This window comes from Osmerus mordax, chromosome 6 (assembly GCF_038355195.1).
Source record: "Osmerus mordax isolate fOsmMor3 chromosome 6, fOsmMor3.pri, whole genome shotgun sequence".
Classification (NCBI taxonomy): Eukaryota; Metazoa; Chordata; class Actinopteri; order Osmeriformes; family Osmeridae; genus Osmerus; species Osmerus mordax.
Window position 1 is genome coordinate 16,428,452 of NC_090055.1, and position 18,314 is coordinate 16,446,765.

At 47.5% G+C, this 18,314-nt stretch overlaps 1 protein-coding gene across 1 annotated transcript; it reads right to left on the reverse strand.

The window, feature by feature from the left end:
* Positions 1-2,603: 2,603 nt before the first annotated feature.
* On the reverse strand, positions 2,604-10,560 carry atxn1a (ataxin 1a). Its single transcript, XM_067238480.1, has 3 exons — positions 10,488-10,560; positions 3,839-5,831; positions 2,604-3,480 (listed from the first exon to the last, which is right to left on the reverse strand). The coding sequence occupies exons 2-3, from the start codon at positions 5,606-5,608 to the stop codon at positions 2,923-2,925; spliced, it is 2,328 nt and encodes a 775-aa protein (XP_067094581.1). The 5' UTR covers positions 5,609-5,831; positions 10,488-10,560; the 3' UTR covers positions 2,604-2,922.
* Between the last annotated feature and the right edge of the window lie 7,754 nt (positions 10,561-18,314).

Consider the following 18,314-nt stretch of genomic DNA (forward strand, 5'->3'; position numbering starts at 1 on the left):
CCACTAAGACACAGATAGTACGATGATAGCAATGAGTCATGTACATTAATATATATATAAATATATATATATATTTACGGAGAACAGTCAGAGGGCAGAGTCTAGTCCTGAGAGGTCTGTCTGGCAGTTTGCCTGTAACACCGACAAGACACAAACAACAGTCCAGGAGTCTGATTAGCCACTATAACAATAAGAGAGAGGTGTCATATCAAACAACAAATAAACGGACATGTTGTCACCGGGGTTGCTTTTAGACTGCAGTTCATCTTAACATTCATTTCAAAATGTGCAAGTTGATTACAACAGAGATGTATGTAGAAATGCTTCGATCAGAAGCTGTTCCTCCTGGAAACCTGTCACACATTCATACATTTAGTTCAACATGTTCTATTGAAATGGTTACAAACACAGCGGGGGACCACAGCAAAACCAATGGCCTAAAATGGAATGATTTGAAGAGCCATGCAGACCTGATCATTACACGCACACGGCCTGCCTGCCTGCCTGCCTCTCTCTCTCCCGCTCTCTCTCTCTCTCTCTCTCTCTTTCCCTTCTCTTTGAAACACAAATGTATCAGGCCAAATTCAAGTTCAGAGAGGGTGGTCAGTCCAGGATCATGTTGACCAATGATTGATAGATGTGCTTTCATATGTACCACTACACTGTGATGACCATCACCACCTCACCCATGATCTGATATGTACAAACTTCTGATTCCTGGAGCTGGCTAGCTGTTGGACAGGAGGGAGTTGGCATGATAACATTACTGAGGGGCACGGAGACTCCACTTCTCACCCTTAGTTACATAAAAGTGCTGCTGGTTAGTATACACACACACATGCACGCTCACACACACAAACACACACACATGCCATTCCTGAGTAATTACTGTTTAATGTGTGATTTATTTTTGGCTGTTCTGTAATAACGGTGACAGGTAACACCATATCCATCTAACAGAGATTACAGGGGTCAGGAATCAAGTGTACAAGTGTACCCTTCTGGCTGTGTCAGTTTAGAGAGTACAGGTTTTGATAAGACAGGGTCATCTACAGATAGAAAGACAGAGACATCTTATGTGTCAGAATTAAAGCTATCAAAATATAACTAAAGGCTGAATGGCGTTTCTCCTTCCAAGATTAAACTGGAGTACACAGGTCACTGGGCATTTGCATTGTCAAAACAATGCAGAGCCATGATCTGGCAATGATGACTGGTGATAACTTATGATAACTAGACCTACGTAAATAAAGATATTATCAATATTGCACACAGGAACAGGGCCTGAGCAGGGAGGGTCTAATAGTGGAGTGGATTTTTAATCTTTAATCACACAACGTTGTTCAGACTCCAGGGGTTTGATCACTTTACCTGATCACAATATTGCAATCTCGTGCTACATCCACACAGGATTATGCCTTCATGAAATCAAATCACCACAATTTTTTATTTGTGTTTTTCGACTGAAATGTCATAATATAGCAAAATATCTGGGTTCAGTAATTAGCATTTTATTATAGGAGGTTTTCTTGTACACACACATAACTGGGTGCGCTCACATCAAGGGAGCAAAACTGCTTTGCCAGCAAGTCAGAATATTGTAAACAGCCATTGAAAACAACGTAGACAAACAACGTTGTTTGTAATCCCTACACTATTCAAGACGATAAATATGTTTTAGATGTTCAAGTGGGCAATGGTCATATGGCCCTACCTATACATACACCTATCTCATAAAGAGGCCCAGTGTTTATACAAAGGAGAATCTGCGTGCATACAAATCATTAGATGCATTGAATTACCTCCATAACTATATCCATCCATCTTTTTGGCAATTAGTGCAGCTTACTTCACAACAACTCCTTGTCATCTCTGCTTTGGAGCTTTTCTCTGCTAGAAATGCTGTGAACATTGCTGCTTTTTTGCCCCCTAGTTGTGCGCGCATCTCTGCAAAGGGGTTAGAAACCCATCAATCTGCTCATCGAGCTGAGACGGGCATGTTTGTAGCTCAGTATTACAGAGATACAGTGTGATGGTTAAGAGGTACATTCAGACCTATCCTGGCCTGCAATCTCAAAGCCAGTATGCTCAAGAGGAGACTGGGACAGACTCTAGCCAGAGAGCTACACACACTTACACACACATGCAAGCACAAACACACACATGTATAAACACATTGTGTACACACACATTTGAACATTCACTCACAAAACAAATACACACAAACATACACCTGTTCCTTCCCTGTCTGTGAAACAGCACCACAACACACAAAACTGGTATTGGGGGCAGCCTAAATACCAAAAAGAGGAGGGATGACATCACCGCCAATCCAGTTAGTTGCTAATGTGTTTCCATGGGGATAACCAGAGGGGTGTCTCCGTCAGTCTGACCTGTGCAAGGTAAAGTGCTACTGGAGCAGTCATCCCCCCTCCCCCTTCCTGTCCCCCCTTCCCCTCACCACACACCCCAGACAGACAGCACCATACTATCATCAAGTCTGAGAGGTGGACCTGTGTCATACACCAATGCCTTCCTGTGTCTTCCCTGCTTCCCAGAGGAAAAACACATGGAACTACATGTAACATTGCTTGATTGGTCTGTCTGTTAAAAAAAAAGTTGTATCACAAGACTCAGCTTATCATTGGTGTCAAGCGGTGAGCTTATCTTGGATGTGTGGCTTCTACGCTCAGTCCCCAGCCAGCTCATTGCTCTTGGCCTTTCTCAGGGTTAATTGCACTAACCTCCATAACGTCCTAACTTTGCCTGTATGTAACAATACAAATGTAAATACTGTGTAAACTCACTCTATATTACAGTTATCTGAATAAGGGTAGAGATAAAAGAAAAGCACAAACGATATATCACAAACATTCAATTTTTGTTATCCTCTTTTCCCCAGAAGTGACACTTTCCCAGTCCTCAGCTGCCAGTGGTGGATCTGCCCTCGATGCTGACCTTCACCTCGTGAGGGAGGAAGGAGGGTTTGGGCAGCGTCATGGGCGGCTCCTCCTCCGCCTTCTCTGTCTGGTCCCTTTCCGGGGCTGACCAGCGCCGCTTACGGCCCAGCGGTTTGTCCGCATCGGCCGACTGTGTTCTCCTCTGTTCTATCTGTCTCAGCTCAGCGCTCCCTGTGGTTCCCGTGCTTGGGCCTGGGCCTCTATCCTTCTCCAGACAGTCTGCATTGGCTGCTTTATGTGCAGTATGATTGGGACTGGTCCTGACAGGGGAGTCCGAGCACTGGCCAGGCCCCTGGAAGGGCTCCGGGCCCTGGCTGCTCCTCAGCTTGATCTCTGACCCCTGGCCGGCAATCAGGGAGCCATTCCTCAGGCTCCGCAGGGTCAAGGACACACACACGTCGCCAACACACAGCTTGGCGCACGACAGCTCGAAAAGCTGGGTGGTCCGGTCAGGGCAGCAAGATGACCAGCCCTGGCCAAATACGAAGAAGGGGTACTCCACTAGCACCTCCACACACACCTGCACAGGAACACACACTCACAGGATTATTGACAGAATTTTCATCATTGCACCTGTATATTTGTTATCACTGATGTGAACCATAAAGGTATGCTCCTTGTTGCAATGTGTTATCATATCAGGAGTGTAGGTTTGTTTTCAAATGTGGGTGGGACAGCTTTTTTTATAACTGAGGATGTGGCTGTTAAATATGATTTTCTTTATAAACAGTCGGCGGGACAGATCTTTTTTTGTTCAACCCTTGTATAATAAAACCTATGCCCCTGAATCGCATTATACTGATTTCACATACATAAACACAATGTTTCCCTGCATGATTTATGTTCAACAGCTCCCCCTTCCAACGGCAGTAGCTTACCTGAGCCTTGAGCTCCCCCACAGCGAACTGAATGACCACAGCGTTGGGTGTCGGGCTGCAGTCAATCCTCTCCACGGTAGATGAGTCGATCTTGAGCTCGCTGCTGATCTCAGCGCTCTGAATGAAGTCCTCGGTCCGCAAGTCCTCCACCCTCTTCAGCTCCCCGTCCGCCAGCTGGATGATGGAGCCGCGCATGAAGAAGGGAGGCAGGGCAGCCGGAGAGGTGGAGGAAGCCTGGATGGAGACAGGGGCAGCAGGGGACGGGGCTGGGGCCGGGACTGAGGACGAGGCTACCACAGTAGGGGTGGAGTTTACAGGGACAATGGGCAAAACCTGGGCCTGGACCACAGGAGGAGTTTGGTGTCCATCGGAGCCCAGCAACTCACACTTGGCCAGGGCGGTGGCGAGGTAGGCATGGGGCATGGCGGTAGTCAGCTGAGGGGTGGTGGCCGTCGCTGTCATGGAGCGAGGAACCTCCAGGTCTGAGGTTCGGGTGCCACCGGCGGCGCTGCTGACAGGTATGAGCAGGGACTGGCCCCCAGGGATGACCAGGTGCTGGGGCAGCGTGGCGTGGTAGCTCACGGCGTGCTGGTGGCCCGTACTGGCTATGTAGCCGATAATAGGGGTCTGGCCGGAGGAGTAGAGGCTCGCTGGCAGATCCTCGGCAGGGTGAGAGGTCTGGATGACCGTGTGGGGGGTGGAGGGCTTCAGGGTGTCGGAGGAGGACAGGGAGGAGAAGGAGGAGGTCCTGGAGACTGGCCTCCCCAGGCAGATGCCCCCCTTGTCAGTGTGGACAAGGGAGGAGATGATCTTGTTGGGGCCAGTGTCCAGCTCAGGTCCGGTGCTGGGCTGGGGGCTGGCCACCAGGACCAGGGAGGTCTGCAGGCCGGAGCCCTCCTGCCCATAGTCTGCCGGCAGCAGGATATGCCTGGCCTCATAGCCATGAACCTGCTGCTGGTTGTTAAGTGGATGTCCAGCTCCTGCTGCCTTCACCACAGCCGTTGGCTTACCCAGTCCCAACTCCAGGTCTCCGTTTACCAGACCCTTGTTGGGCCCCTCCACTTTCTTGGCTGGGGGACCGTCGGCGTACTGCACCAGCAGCTGGGAGGGGCCGAGGGTGAGGGTATGGGGGAGGACCCCTGAGTGAGGGTGGAGCTGGAGGTGTCCGGAGGGGGCGGAGACGGTCAGAGGAGTGCTGTCCAGGTGGATGTACTGGCTGGAGACGTGGGTGGAGGAGACAGCCAGGTCTGGGGAGAGGCTGATTTGGAACTGCTGCTGCTCGCCCTTGCTCCCCTGGGAGACCAGGGTGGTGTAGCCATCAAGCTGGGGGCGCTGTGGGCCAGAGGCAGGGTTGGAGATGGCATTAGTGGGGAGGATCTGGGAAGAGATGTAGCCAGCGTAGGGCCCGGTGAGGGCGGAGCTTATAAACTGGACGTTGGGTGCGAGTTGGGCATACTGTATGGTGCCACCCTGCTGGGTGAGGGTCGTGGGGTAGATGGTGGGGAGGGAGGTCAGGGGCACCGCCGACAGGGAGGGGGCAACAGAGGAAGAAGAGGAGGGGGAGGAGACGGGAAACCGGGGACTGCTGGTCTCGGTGGACCGGCAGCGCTCGCTGGCTACGCTGGCCAGCCACGCCAGGTTCTCTGTGTGCTGGTTGTCTGGGGCAGCTGTCGCAGCGGCGGCCACGACCAACGGGCGCTGCTCCAGCGCGAGGATCTCTCGTTTCTTAGGAGGCAGGCAGCCATTACTCCGCTCCTGAGCGGACTTCATCGTGCGCTTCGTCGTGTTTTTGTTGTTGTCCAGTACTACTATCTGTCTGTGCCCCTCTCTCTGTGTGGTGCTGGAGGGAGGAGGGAGGACCGTCTGCCCGGCTGGCTGGTTCCAGACCTCAGCCTCAGGAGCAGCGAGTCACACCTGGCGACGGAGGAGATCCATGGACTTCATGAGGAATCATGTCTGTCTGGCCAGCTCCCTCCACAGGCTCAGTGCAAATCTGGGGAGCAGAGGAGAACATGCAACTGAAACAGGATGCAGCTTAAAGGAGAAAATGAGAGATGAGATAGTATTGCTTTGGAAGTCAGTCAACATGTCATTGAGTCAGCTATTGAATCATTGCTCTTTAATCCCCCATTCACAAATTACACTTAAAGATGCTGTTCTAATGTCCACCACTAGGTGGCGCCTGATTCATCTGGAATGTGTTTACCTCAAGTAGCCAATGAACTACGAGATAAACCAATGGGTGCCTTTTCCCCAGGGACAACTGTCAGATTCTCCTCAGTCATCCACCTCATCATGCTTTCTCTCATAGCTGCTTCTGTGAGACACAGCATGCAAATGCTGACACACATTTCCTGGATCATCTGTGTTTTCAAAAGGCACCGGTTATATTGTTTCATTTAGAAACCGAGCTAGGAATTTTCGAGTTACTCGCAGAGTGGAAGAAGAGAGAGTGTTCCACTGTAGCAGTGTGTAGTTGTAGCTGTGGGCTGTTATCAGACTCCCAGTTCCACTCTACAGCAGAGAATACAGAGACGAAAAGGGAAGGAGGGCCCGGGTAAAGAGAGCACCATACAGCTCCAAAGCTCCTGAGGAAAGACCCAGAGACTGGAGGCCTGTTGCTTTTGTCTCTGACTGAAACACTGAGGCAGCTGTTATCTCATCTGAGCTCAAACTGCATATATCGATTCCTACTTCTTGACAGAAGCTTCTCTTTGTGTATGTCGCAGGCAAAACAATAGTACTTGGAGCGCATAGTATCAATGTAAACAAATACACTTTGATGTATTCTTTCTATTCAATATGAAAAAGATGATGGTGTCGTACAGTAAAAGCAGTGCACAAATGACGAGGGGATACAACTTTGTATCAGATGAGTAGGTTCTATAACAGATTGGTTGTAGTGTATGTCGTATCCTGGAGGCTGGGTTCAGTGAACACTGAAATTAGTTCTTTATCTGCACCCACTAGTGGTTTGGGCCTATGTTGTGTCAGGGAATGGCCCAGTAGAGCTGTAGAAAGTGGGTTAAGCAAGCACCACTGTGCCAACAAGCCACAGGCTTCAGCCAAAGGAGGCCCTGTCAATGTTGACCGTGTTTGACTGGCATAAAAACCCACTGGAGCACACGACGGGCATCGACAAATGGGTATAGTCACTAAAACACACACATGCACTTACTAGCCCTCACACACCCAGACAAACGCAGAGATATTAATAATGTGTGCCCACAAACATAACCTTCTTCTTGATCTCTGTCAGTTTTTTTCCTCTATTTTTCGGCTCTCTCATTCTCTCCCTCCCTCTGAGTGTGTGTCTCCTGCAGGTTTATCTGAGGTTCAGTGCACAGGACTCTCTGTCGTTCATTAGCCAGGGACACCTACATGGAGGGCAGGACACACACAAAGTCAAGTCCACACACACAGGCAAGCACAAACACACACCACACACAAGCATGCACAAACACCACACACACACGCACCCACAAATACACACATCCTCCATCAAGAGGATTATTAGACACCATGAAATCCATCCGTTCAGTCATCCAGTGTTGTTTGATGTATGGACGAGCCTTTATTCTGCAGACATGCCCCTTGAACATGATGTATAAATAGAACGGTAAACCACAGCGGCGACCTCAGAGGATCTCAATTTGTGCCCATCAACCTCAGGCTCCATGACTTTGACAAGGTCACGGCATCCATAGGAGAAGCAGCCACAGTCTTTATCTCAGGGCACAGCCAGCTAGATTAACCAAACGTAACAAAGAGGAGGTGCAATAGAGGAGGGGGGGGGGGGCTGGTAAAAGAGGATGGATGGGTGGGAGGGGGTAGGGTAAGAGAGGGAGGAAGGTAGACAGAAGGAAAGCAAGATGGCAGTGAGAAAGATGTTGAGGAAAGAGAGTATGTGATACATGAAGAGAGAGGAGGGGAGGAAAGAGTCATAGAGAGAGAGTGAGATAGAGCGGATGGGGAGGCGAGAGACAGAGGGAAAAAGGTGGCAAGTAGGAGAAAAGAGAGAGAAGTAGAAAGAGGGGAGGGGGGACAGACAATGGAGAGGAATTGGAGATGGACAGGAGGAGGGAAAGGGAGATGTGAAGAAGAAGAAGAGAGAGAGACAGACACAGAGATGTAAAGCAAAAAGAGAAAGCTGCTTCTCCTGACCCACATTGAGCAGAGCCTGCAGCATCACAGTGGTGTAGTCACCACCCCCCTCTCACACACACACACACACACACACACACACACCTCCTCCCTGAGAGATCCCTCATCAGCAACACAACCACATGACAGACATATCACCACGGCAACGCCGTGACAACCCCGCCACGGCAACACCATGACAACAGTGTGATAATCCCAGAGCCCTAACGACGCCCAGGGAACACGGTAACTGAGTCTCTAAGCCTGCCATGGCTACGGCACCATCACAACCCCATGCTTCACTTTTCAATGGCAGAACAACACTGTTTGCAGGGCACTACACACACAAACCTGTTACACACCACAACATGACAACACACACTGTACAAGGAATGGAGTCTCAGTCTGCTATCTATAGTACAGTATGTTCTAAACTATAGAAGGTTCTCTCAACATGCTCTGGAGGCAGTGTAGTACACACACTCGGACACACACACACACGTGCACACACACGTCCACCCACAATTGGGAAAAGTATTAAGCAGCAGGAGCATAGAAAGCATATACACAGAGCAGGCAGCCTGCTAGATTTTCCACAGACAGTTATAATTAGAACAGTGAAACCAACAAACACACACCCTTAATGACACCACAGAGAACAACGGACTGCATTTAGACACACACAGTTCGACACACAGTCATACACACAGCCATACACATATAGTCAGACACTCACTATCAGACACACAGTCACACCCACACAGCCACACACACAGTCGTCACATGTAGGATGTAAAAGGGAAAGCCTCCAGATTGTCACCCTTGACACCGCCTGTGTGGAAAGGGACAGACAGGCGGGTCTCTGTGAAGATCATGACACACTGAAGCTTCCTACCTCTGCCACTTTAGTCAAACAGAATGGTAGAGTGACCTCATCCAATCATCCTCATTCATACTCCCACACACACACAAAACTGCACAAACCACAGAGGTACGTCAGAGTGTGTATGTGTGTGTGTGTGTGTGTGTGTGTGTGTGTGTGTGTGTGTGTGTGTGTGTGTGTGTGTGTGTGTGCAGTAAGAGCTTCTGTGTGTGTGTGTGAGTGAGTGAGTGAGTGAGTGAGTGAGTGAGTGAGAGAGAGAGAGAGAGAGAGAGAGAGAGAGAGAGAGAGAGAGAGAGAGAGATGATTGAGTAAGCATCATTGAATTGAATTGAGAGAAATCGTGTGTGAGAGACAGAAATACACCTGAATGGAAAAATAAAAAATATATAGTATATGGTAGACTGTGTCCTGACCGACCATCAATGTAAACTCCTCTCTCACACATTCCCAGGTGATAAGTAGGGTGTCTGCTGGTAGGAAGGGGTGGGGGTACAAGCTCCCCAGCCCCAAACCCCTAACAACCCTCCATAACCTCCCAGTCACCATCCGCAGCTGTCTGCCTCCACATACACAAATCCTGCTGGGACCTCACACACCCTACCGTCTCATCCAAGGCTTTAAGCCTTGGATGAGCCTTGGTGTTAACATCAGTCGAGCCCTTTGTGTGAGTGTGTCTTGTGAAGAGTGTTGTTTAGACACCATGACGATTTGATTCTGATCCCATCTCCTCTCCTCTGTTCCACACTGCTGCGGCCCAGCATTGATCTATCTCTGCAGACTGTGGAGACTGTGTGGAGACTGAGGTGAGAAGCAGGGTTCACTTATTAACTCACAGACCAAACTCTGGGAACGTAGAGGGTAAACAAGCCAGTAATCAGATCCTGCGTCCTCTTGTGGCGGGTTGCACCGAAGCAGTTAGTATCAGAAATCCAATTTTGCATACTTAGAAACACATATCATCATCATTCGGTGAACTACAGACTGCACAGAATGCACACAACTGGTCAGAGAGTCAACACGCTAGACTCACTCTCTGTCTCCATCAAATAGTATTACTCTTTTTCCCTCACAAACAAGCTCCTTCCTTATTACAAGGCTCGTTAGTGTGTCACCAGTTCTCTGAAGCTCCAATGAGCCATTTCCCCCTTGCCTGTGTGCATCCAAAGAGGGGTGCCTGTCCCTTTAAGAGGCGGACCCAAGCCCTATTAACTCTCTCCGTCTGAGGCAGACAGAGAGCCCAGCTCCAGCTCTGCCTGTTTGTCTCCACAATGACTCCAGAGAGCCGCTGCAGCAGCCAACAACTCACACAATGTACAGATCCTTAGACAGACAGAGAGAGAGTGAGAGCGAGACAGCGAGTGAGAGAGAGAGAGAGAGAGAGAGAGAGGGGGGGGGGTGGGGGGGAAACTCCATTAAACCTGTGAACCAGGAGCATTGTTTCTGCCTCTCCAGCCCTCAGCCTCTGAGATTAACAGATGCTGGCTGGCCTCTAGGGGCATCAGAACAGCAGTGCCGGAGTGGTGAATACAGGGAGGAAAATACTACGCTGTAAAAGATAGGCGACAAACGAGAAATGACAACCCCCCCCCCCCCCCCCCTACCGCCTGAGAGGAATAAGCTTACCAGTCAGTCCACAGTCCTCTGCTTGCTAAGCATAGCCTGAGCTTTCTGCTGCCTGGGAGCTGTGGACGTGCTTTCGTCCTCCTCACTGCTTCCTTTGTGCAGGTCGGTGCCAGAGGTGTGGGTTCTACGGCGGTCCAGCTCAGTGGTACATCCCCCTGTAGGCTCCCAGCTGAGCACCCTCTGCCTACTACTCTGCTGAGGACGGCTTGACGATAAAGGAAGTCCCCCCTCTCTGGTGAAGCTCACATGAAGTCCTGCGTGCAAGGCAGCTCCAACGTGTGTTATGCAAGGCCACCAGACTGCCAGTTCTCTCTCTCTCTCTTCCTCTCTCTCTCCATCGCTGCCTCTCTTACTTGCTCTCCCCCTTTCTCTCTTCCCTCTCCCTCCCCTCTCCCTCCCTCTCTCTCTCTCTCTCTCTCTCCTCTACTCTTTCTCCCCCCTCCCTCTCTCTCCACTCTTTCTACCCCCTCCCTCTCCCTCACTTTCTCACCCTCCCTCTCTCAGTACTCCACTGACACAGCTCCTCCCCCAGCCAGCTTCATCAGCCGCATCGGGTATTCATTCAAAAAAAACACTCTACTTGGCAGCGCGCCCAGACTACGCTCACACAGGGAGGGCGGAAGAAGAAGGGAGGGGTGTGGGAGTAGGGAGGGAAGACAGAGGGAGGGAGAGGGGGGAGGAGGAGGTGGAAAGAGCTGGGGATTCAGCGAAGGTTTACTCATACAGACATATGGATGTGAGTACGGCTGTGTGTGCTATGCACCACACGTTCACACTGGCTGGCACATATGCACACATCGCAAATACACACACACATTCACACACATGCTCACACACATCCACATCCACACAAACACACACAGTCTCACAGAGGGTTAAACAGACAAGCATTTTAAAGCTGTTCAATATTTCACTGCTATATACATTTTATCTGCAGAGACAAATCTGCTGGTTGAAATCTAGCCTTAGAGGCAGATGACCCAGCTGATCTTGACCTGAAGTAACCTGCCCCTCTGTGGAACCCAGGCCTCCGTCCTCTCTGCTCCTCAGATCTATCACCCATAGCAGGCAGAGCTGGCTTGATAAACACTCCCCACCCAGCACCCTGGTACTGGGACCCTCCTCTAGCCTGGCCCCTGTATCCACAGCAGCCACCCAGACCACCAACACCAGCAGCACCAGCTCTCGTTGAACATTTTGTTCATTTAACGGACACTTTTATCCAAAGCAATATACAAATAGCATCTGGCTTCTCCAGGGCAAGGCCCTCACTGAGCTGAGGTACCCCAGACCCGGACACAAAGTGTGGGAAGGAGAGGTCTGGGAGTGGCAGGTTGAAGGAAACAAAAAGAACAGACTGAAGAGCTAGTCCAAGATTCCTTTTTTGTGCATTACTCAAACACACACACGCAAACATGAGCACACACACAGGCACACACACAGACACAGTGTACTTTTGTAGCCCAAAATAAAGGTAGGTCATGTGCACATATATCTATATATTTCCTTCCCACATTGATTCATATAGAGGAAGACACTCACACATGTACACACACATAAACACATTCACAAACATACACTCACACACATGCAAATATTTTCTAGAACATAATGTTCTTCTATAGCACATCAGAAAGACAGTCAGGTAATTTAATGGACACTTACAAACACCAATGTTTCTCAAAGAAAACACACACAGAGAGACGCACAGTGGAGTATAAAGTACTTCTATAGCACATATAGGGACAGCACTTGCAAGATACAAGCAGGTCATATAAGGGACACACAAATATTCGTTGAAATCTTGAAACATGATGAAGCTATTAACTGTGAGAAACCTGTCACATGAGTGCAGTTCCATCCTGTCCCTGTGAGTCATTCCTCCTGTGACGTGCTGTTGTGGTTATGCACCGCTAACTAGACTATTCTCACAACACTATCCTCAATACAGGATCCTCACTATATAGTTCTCAATACATTATCCTCACTACATTATTTTACTACACAACCATAGTATCCTCACTACATCATTTTTTGTACACTACTATACAGTAGGGCTGGGCGATACATAACCAAAAATATATCTCGATATTGTCAAAGAATTTACTATATTCAATACATACCCCGATATGTTTGCATTTGAAAAAAAAAAAGGCTTATCAGCCTCTTTTGCCTCCATTAGAAAACAACAAAAACAATGTAGATAGAACAGCTATTGTTACAAAGTACAAAATGTGTAGGGCAAATTTAAGAAGTTGCCATAACATGGTACTTTCAACTAGACAAAATGGACCTCACATGGAACAATTCATGCAAATGTCCTTATGTGACAGGACAAAAACAGAGCAAAAGAGAGTGCCTGTGCGAGTGCAATTTTCAGTTTGTGTGTGTTTGTTTGTCTGTGTGTGTATGTGAACACAGAGGAGCCAGACGGTGATCTTAAAACACAAGCAACACAAGGACCAGCGAAAAAAATAAATAAAAAGATTATTTATTTATTTTATATTCGATATTCACGATATTTTCAAATTTTACATCGTCGTCATGTCGTCGTCACATCGCGATATTATCGCTAATATTCGAGTGAATACCATACAAGACTGCACTACACTGACAGTGGACCAGTAAGAATAAGAGAACACAGCAGTACATTTGGGTCCAAAGGCACATTTGGAACCACTCAATTTGCCTCCCTGTCTGGTCCCTGAGTGGGTAGGTGGGGGGCTTCCTTAATGGGGGTCAACAATGGGTCAAGCTCAGGCAGCCAGTGGTGCTGTATACAGTGCTGTACGCCTCTGTGTAAATGACTGTACTGTTGTGATGGGTGTGTGTACAACTGCCAGGAGGCTTGTTGGTGACCTAGTTCCTCATGTGTTTCATATTCAAAGTGCAGACACAACTGTAGCATGCATAACATTCCACAAGTGCTGAACCCTAAATGAAAAGGAAGGCTTTCCAAAACACATCGTTAAAGTTACAATTACTGCTGCAACTTTGTCCAAACCTCTAATACTGTGTCTATCCAAAGCTATCTGTGAAATATTTAATTTAGTAGTAATCTGTGTGTGTGTGTATGTGTATGTGTGAGAGTACCTTTGCATGTGTGTTATTCATCCCTGCATGAATCATGCTCTTATCCTCTTATGTGTACCTTTACACACTCACAAACAAATGGCACACACTGTCCTTAAATGTGTGTCTGCTCTTCTATTTTAAGCTCCACTGTAGCTCTCTACACAGTCAAGCACCCTCTGTTTCACGCTCACACGTTACCTTCACCTTGAAAAGCCAAGGGTGTTTTGTTGCTGCGGGTTACATAAAGCAACATTTACGCTGTGAAGCCCAGTGCCAGATTAAACCACTTAGGAGCACAGAAATCACACTGTCCTATCCACAAAGGTAAGTGGAAACTCTCTATTAATGCCACACATGGCATCAGGACAGCTAATGAGACACTAGCTCCACAGCAATCCGGGCACCTTGTCTGCTAAAGATTAGCCCCACAACACTAGTCAACCCCTGTTACTCACGGTCCAGACTGCCTGTATCCCATGTCCACCTGGGTAGGCCCTCCGTCTCCAGTCTCCTGTCGTCCTTCTCTCTGCTCCTAGCAGGACTGTGTGTGCCACCTCTGCTCCTACTGAACAGCAGACATGTCCAGGCATGCGGCACACATCCCAAAACACTGCATACATGCAGTAAACACACATGTATACAGACACACATACAAAGACATACACACAACACACATTTGGATTGAGAGAAATTGTGCTTGTTCTTTGTGAATAATTAACCCTCTGTTTGTGCTTGTCAAAATCCCATTTTGAATAATCCAGTACATTCGGTTTTCCCATAATTTCCCATAGCAGGGTGAAAGGGAAGTGGAATACCACTGCTTTCATTTTGTTTTATTATATATTTGGGTAGTTGCCAATACGACTTGTAACTGGTATCATGTAGCTTGTAATAAAGAATATCTACACATAAACACAGTTAAACGCGTCCTCGGGTGGAGATGTGAATGAAAGCGTAGGAGCTACCATGCTGGGTCACATTCCATTCATTTTCAGCATGGGGGTTCAGCACCGGGGTCGGAGCTGGGATTAAGCGTTGTCTCGCCCATCAGAGGAACGGGTAAATAAACCTGGCCCGACTCCCCGGGAGAACAGCGGCCGCTCGCTCTGTTGTGGCGCGGTCGGTCTCAGAACGAATGGCGCGCTCTGCGCGCGTGTTGGGAATGCGAAAACTCGATGCTGCCATGGCAACAAGGGGTTGCTCCACGGTCTCCAGTCCCCATTAAGAAAGATGGGTAGATGGGTGCTTGTGTGGCTACTTCTCAATGGCGGTGTAGCATGACAGGCTGAAAGATCCCATTGAGTGCTGGGGAATTCAAAAGCAGAGGGAAAGTGATCAAGGTGACAAGCAGGTCGGCAGGCAAGTGCCACCAATCTCACCTATCCACTCAGAGTTCACGTCAACACCGCAGAATGGTCACAAACCAAAAAAAATTGCTCTGTTGCCCTACTTCTGGGTGACCGAGTTTACGTGTAAGTTTACTCTCCGAGGTGGAAAGGATTCGGCTGCAGCTGTCTTTGAATGACCTTGACAGGTCAAACAGGTCAAACAGGTTACGTTTGACCTGTTTAACACACTCGAGTTGGTCTGGCAGTGGTATAGTCGTTTAAAAATAGTTACTTTTATGCATGTTCAGACTGTGGGACCGTTACCGGATAAACATTCTTATTAATTGATAGGCGTCACCCAAATCTTTTCTTAAAATCTTTTGTTTTCTAAAAATAGACTGATAGATGTTCTGTTGATGTTTGCCTATAGTTTCTGCCCTCAGGAATTCAATTTAGTTGTTGTCTTCAACAAGGCCTGCAGGGCTCTGTGGGATTCACAAATTGTAGGCTAGTCAGGGAATGTGACAACAGCTAGTGAACTGTGTTTAATAACACTTATCAGAACTTTTCATATTTTTACCAAGGTCCAAGTGATTCTCCCCTTTCGTATTTGTCAATGGGTGGAACAATTTGCATGTGCTTTAATGTCCTTGAAAGAGTCTGGGTCCACATTTCTCCAGGGTGGAGGCATTTTTCCCATGTTTGAGAGCCAAGACTCTCCATTCAGCTGAAAATAGCCGGCCCCTGCTTACGCACATTGTCTTCAGTATGCTGTTTGAGCCGCAGAAAGAGGAGGTTGTCGTTCAGAACTGGAGGAGTGAGGCAGTTTCCAGTAACCTACAACTTAGAACAGACTACAATTTTTTTTGAATGCTTGAGCTGATGGTTTTATGTAAGACTCCTTACAATAAGTAAAGTGACTGTAATGTGTGTCCCAGTCATTGTCAGTACAACCTTATAGGTGACATTAGCAGCCATAATTGTAGAGACTAAAGAATCAACAATATTATTTTCTTTCAAAACGTTTGAAATTATTAGAAATTTTTTTTTTACTACTTTTGGTCCCATTCTGTGAAGTCTCTCTCTCTCTTCTATACACAACCAGCAGAGGGCAGCACACTTCAGTGCAAAACTGGTTTGTGATGTAATCCATGAAATGACAAAAGGGAAACCTACATTTTAGAGACCCCCCATTCTCTCTATTTCCCTCTCTCTTTCCCCTGTAAAATGGAATTGCAAAGTAATGGTAAATGAATGGTAAATGTTACACGATAGAGTATACAAACATAGAAAAAGGTGCAAAAACGTATTTGAAATCAAACTACACATCATGCAATGTATCGTTGAATCCTCATCCTTCCTATTGTGTTTGCAGGGCAACCTGTTTCAAGGAATGTCCGTGTACATTAGTTGTGTACGGTAGCAAACTAGAAGAGACCACAACACAAACTGGAAGACTTTGGCCACGTCTCAGTACTCTGTCTTTGATGTGAACAATTCCCCAACATTTCATGGCTCAATTTCTCAGTACTCTCTCTCTCTCTCTGTCTGGAAAAGTTTGGAAAATGTTGTGGTTGCGTGCTGTTAGGTAAACAGTGGCATCTTTTACCAGTCAGTTGTATCATTGAGCTGCAGATGGGCCAAGCTGGTCAACACCAAGTCAAACAATGCCAAGCACCTCTCAAGACCAATATCTTTAGTAGACATATACTCAGGTTGTCTATCTGTGCCTTTGTCTTCAGTATCTGTTCACAATGTCTGTCTTTCTGCGCTTATCAGCCTCTGCACCAGACCCTTCTTGTCCCTCAAAAAAGAAGAGGAGAGACTGGAATAGGTTTAAGTGATGTGAATGAGAGAAGGGCCTCCATTACTGCATATTGGTGGCTGTAAGGTTCGGTCATTAAGCTCTAGCGGTATGTCTTCAGGCTTCACGGTATTACAGGTTCTGGAGTGTCATAATAGTATATAGTCCAGACCATAGTAAACAAAACAAAGCTCCAATAGACAAAACTCTAGGTCAGAGGTTCTTAACCCTGCCCTCAGGGAACCCCTGTCCTGCATGTTTTAGAAGTTTCCCTGCTCCAACACACCTGATTCAAATAAATGGGTCGTTATCTAGCTCCGTAGAAGCCTGGTAATGAACATGCATTTGAACCAGGTGTGTTGGACCCAAGAAACATCTAAAACATGCAGGACAGGGGTTCCCTGAGGACAGGGTTAAGAACCACTGCACTAGGTGTTTAATGACAAAAGATCAAAAAACAAAATTATGAATATTCCATCAATATAAATCTACAGGTACAAGTTAAAATGTCAACATATATTTGCCATACATAATGGACAATCTTTTTGAGGTCATGCAGTGCTGCAAGTATAAGAGAGGTAAGGACAGCCAGTAGTTCCTCCAACCATCTGTCTTGGGGGGGGGGGGGGGGGGGGGGGTATAGATTTCCTACTCAGGAACCAAATAAAGAGGCTCTCTTTTTACTGCCTATCTGACAGGAAATGTATGAGGGGAAACATTTCTCTGGTACAGGGCATGTATATTGGAAAATGTGTTTATTCATTATTTATTACTAACAGTAAATAAAAATGGTGCATAGTTGACAACTTTAACCGGCTAATAAATTCTAATATTTCTATATGTGTAGATGTTCCCAGGCATGTCTGAAGATCAGTCACACACACTAGTTTCCTCAGATCAATTAGGATGTGTGTCTGCTTGTGTGTGTGACTGGTAAAGTATTCTTCCTCAACAACAAGCTTAATATTCATCATGTTTTCTATAAAATGCTATATGAATTGCCACGCTACAGTGCATGCACAAATTCTACTTGACAGTCTTTGTTCTAAAGTGGGGTTCCCAAAGTGGGGTTCATGTCATAACCAGTCCCAAGGAGATCATTCCCCTACGTGGAGGACTGATTGCAGGCCCTGAGGGGATCAAAGACTGAGGCGAGTATATACAGTCAGCTTCACCGGACACTGATAGAGATGCTCATGAATTAGTCCTTTCACAGGGTTTCAGTTGTGGCGAGGGGAGATGGTGGGGTGTGCAAAGGGCTCCTCGCGCAGCAACACTGTCACCATGCCCACCATGGCGACAGCATCAGAGGAGGCGGAGCTGTTCTGAGGGGCTGTAATCCGAAGACACCATCTGTGTCTGTCAGCAGAGGCTGCCACTTAGTCAAAACTAACACAATCACCACTGCAAAACATGCCAAAAATCTGGGCAATGGATACTAAGCTCCAATACTCACTTCAGAAAGAACGGCAGAACACACGGCAGCACACACTGGGACAAATGTCAGGGTATTGGTTTTGAGTAGTCTAAGCATCCTGGAGGTTTTATAATGCACAGGGTGGCAGTCATTGGTAATATGACAGGTTAAATGAGTAGATGCTGCTCCAAAAAATTATGTTC

Excerpts from the sequence above, each read along its gene's own strand:
- atxn1a (XM_067238480.1), bottom strand. The coding sequence starts at position 5,608 with ATGAAGTCCGCTCAGGAGCGGAGTAATGGCTGCCTGCCTCCTAAGAAA. Across the intron at positions 3,481-3,838 it reads TGGGGGAGCTCAAGGCTCAG|GTGTGTGTGGAGGTGCTAGT; the intron begins GTAAGCTACTGC and ends GTTCCTGTGCAG.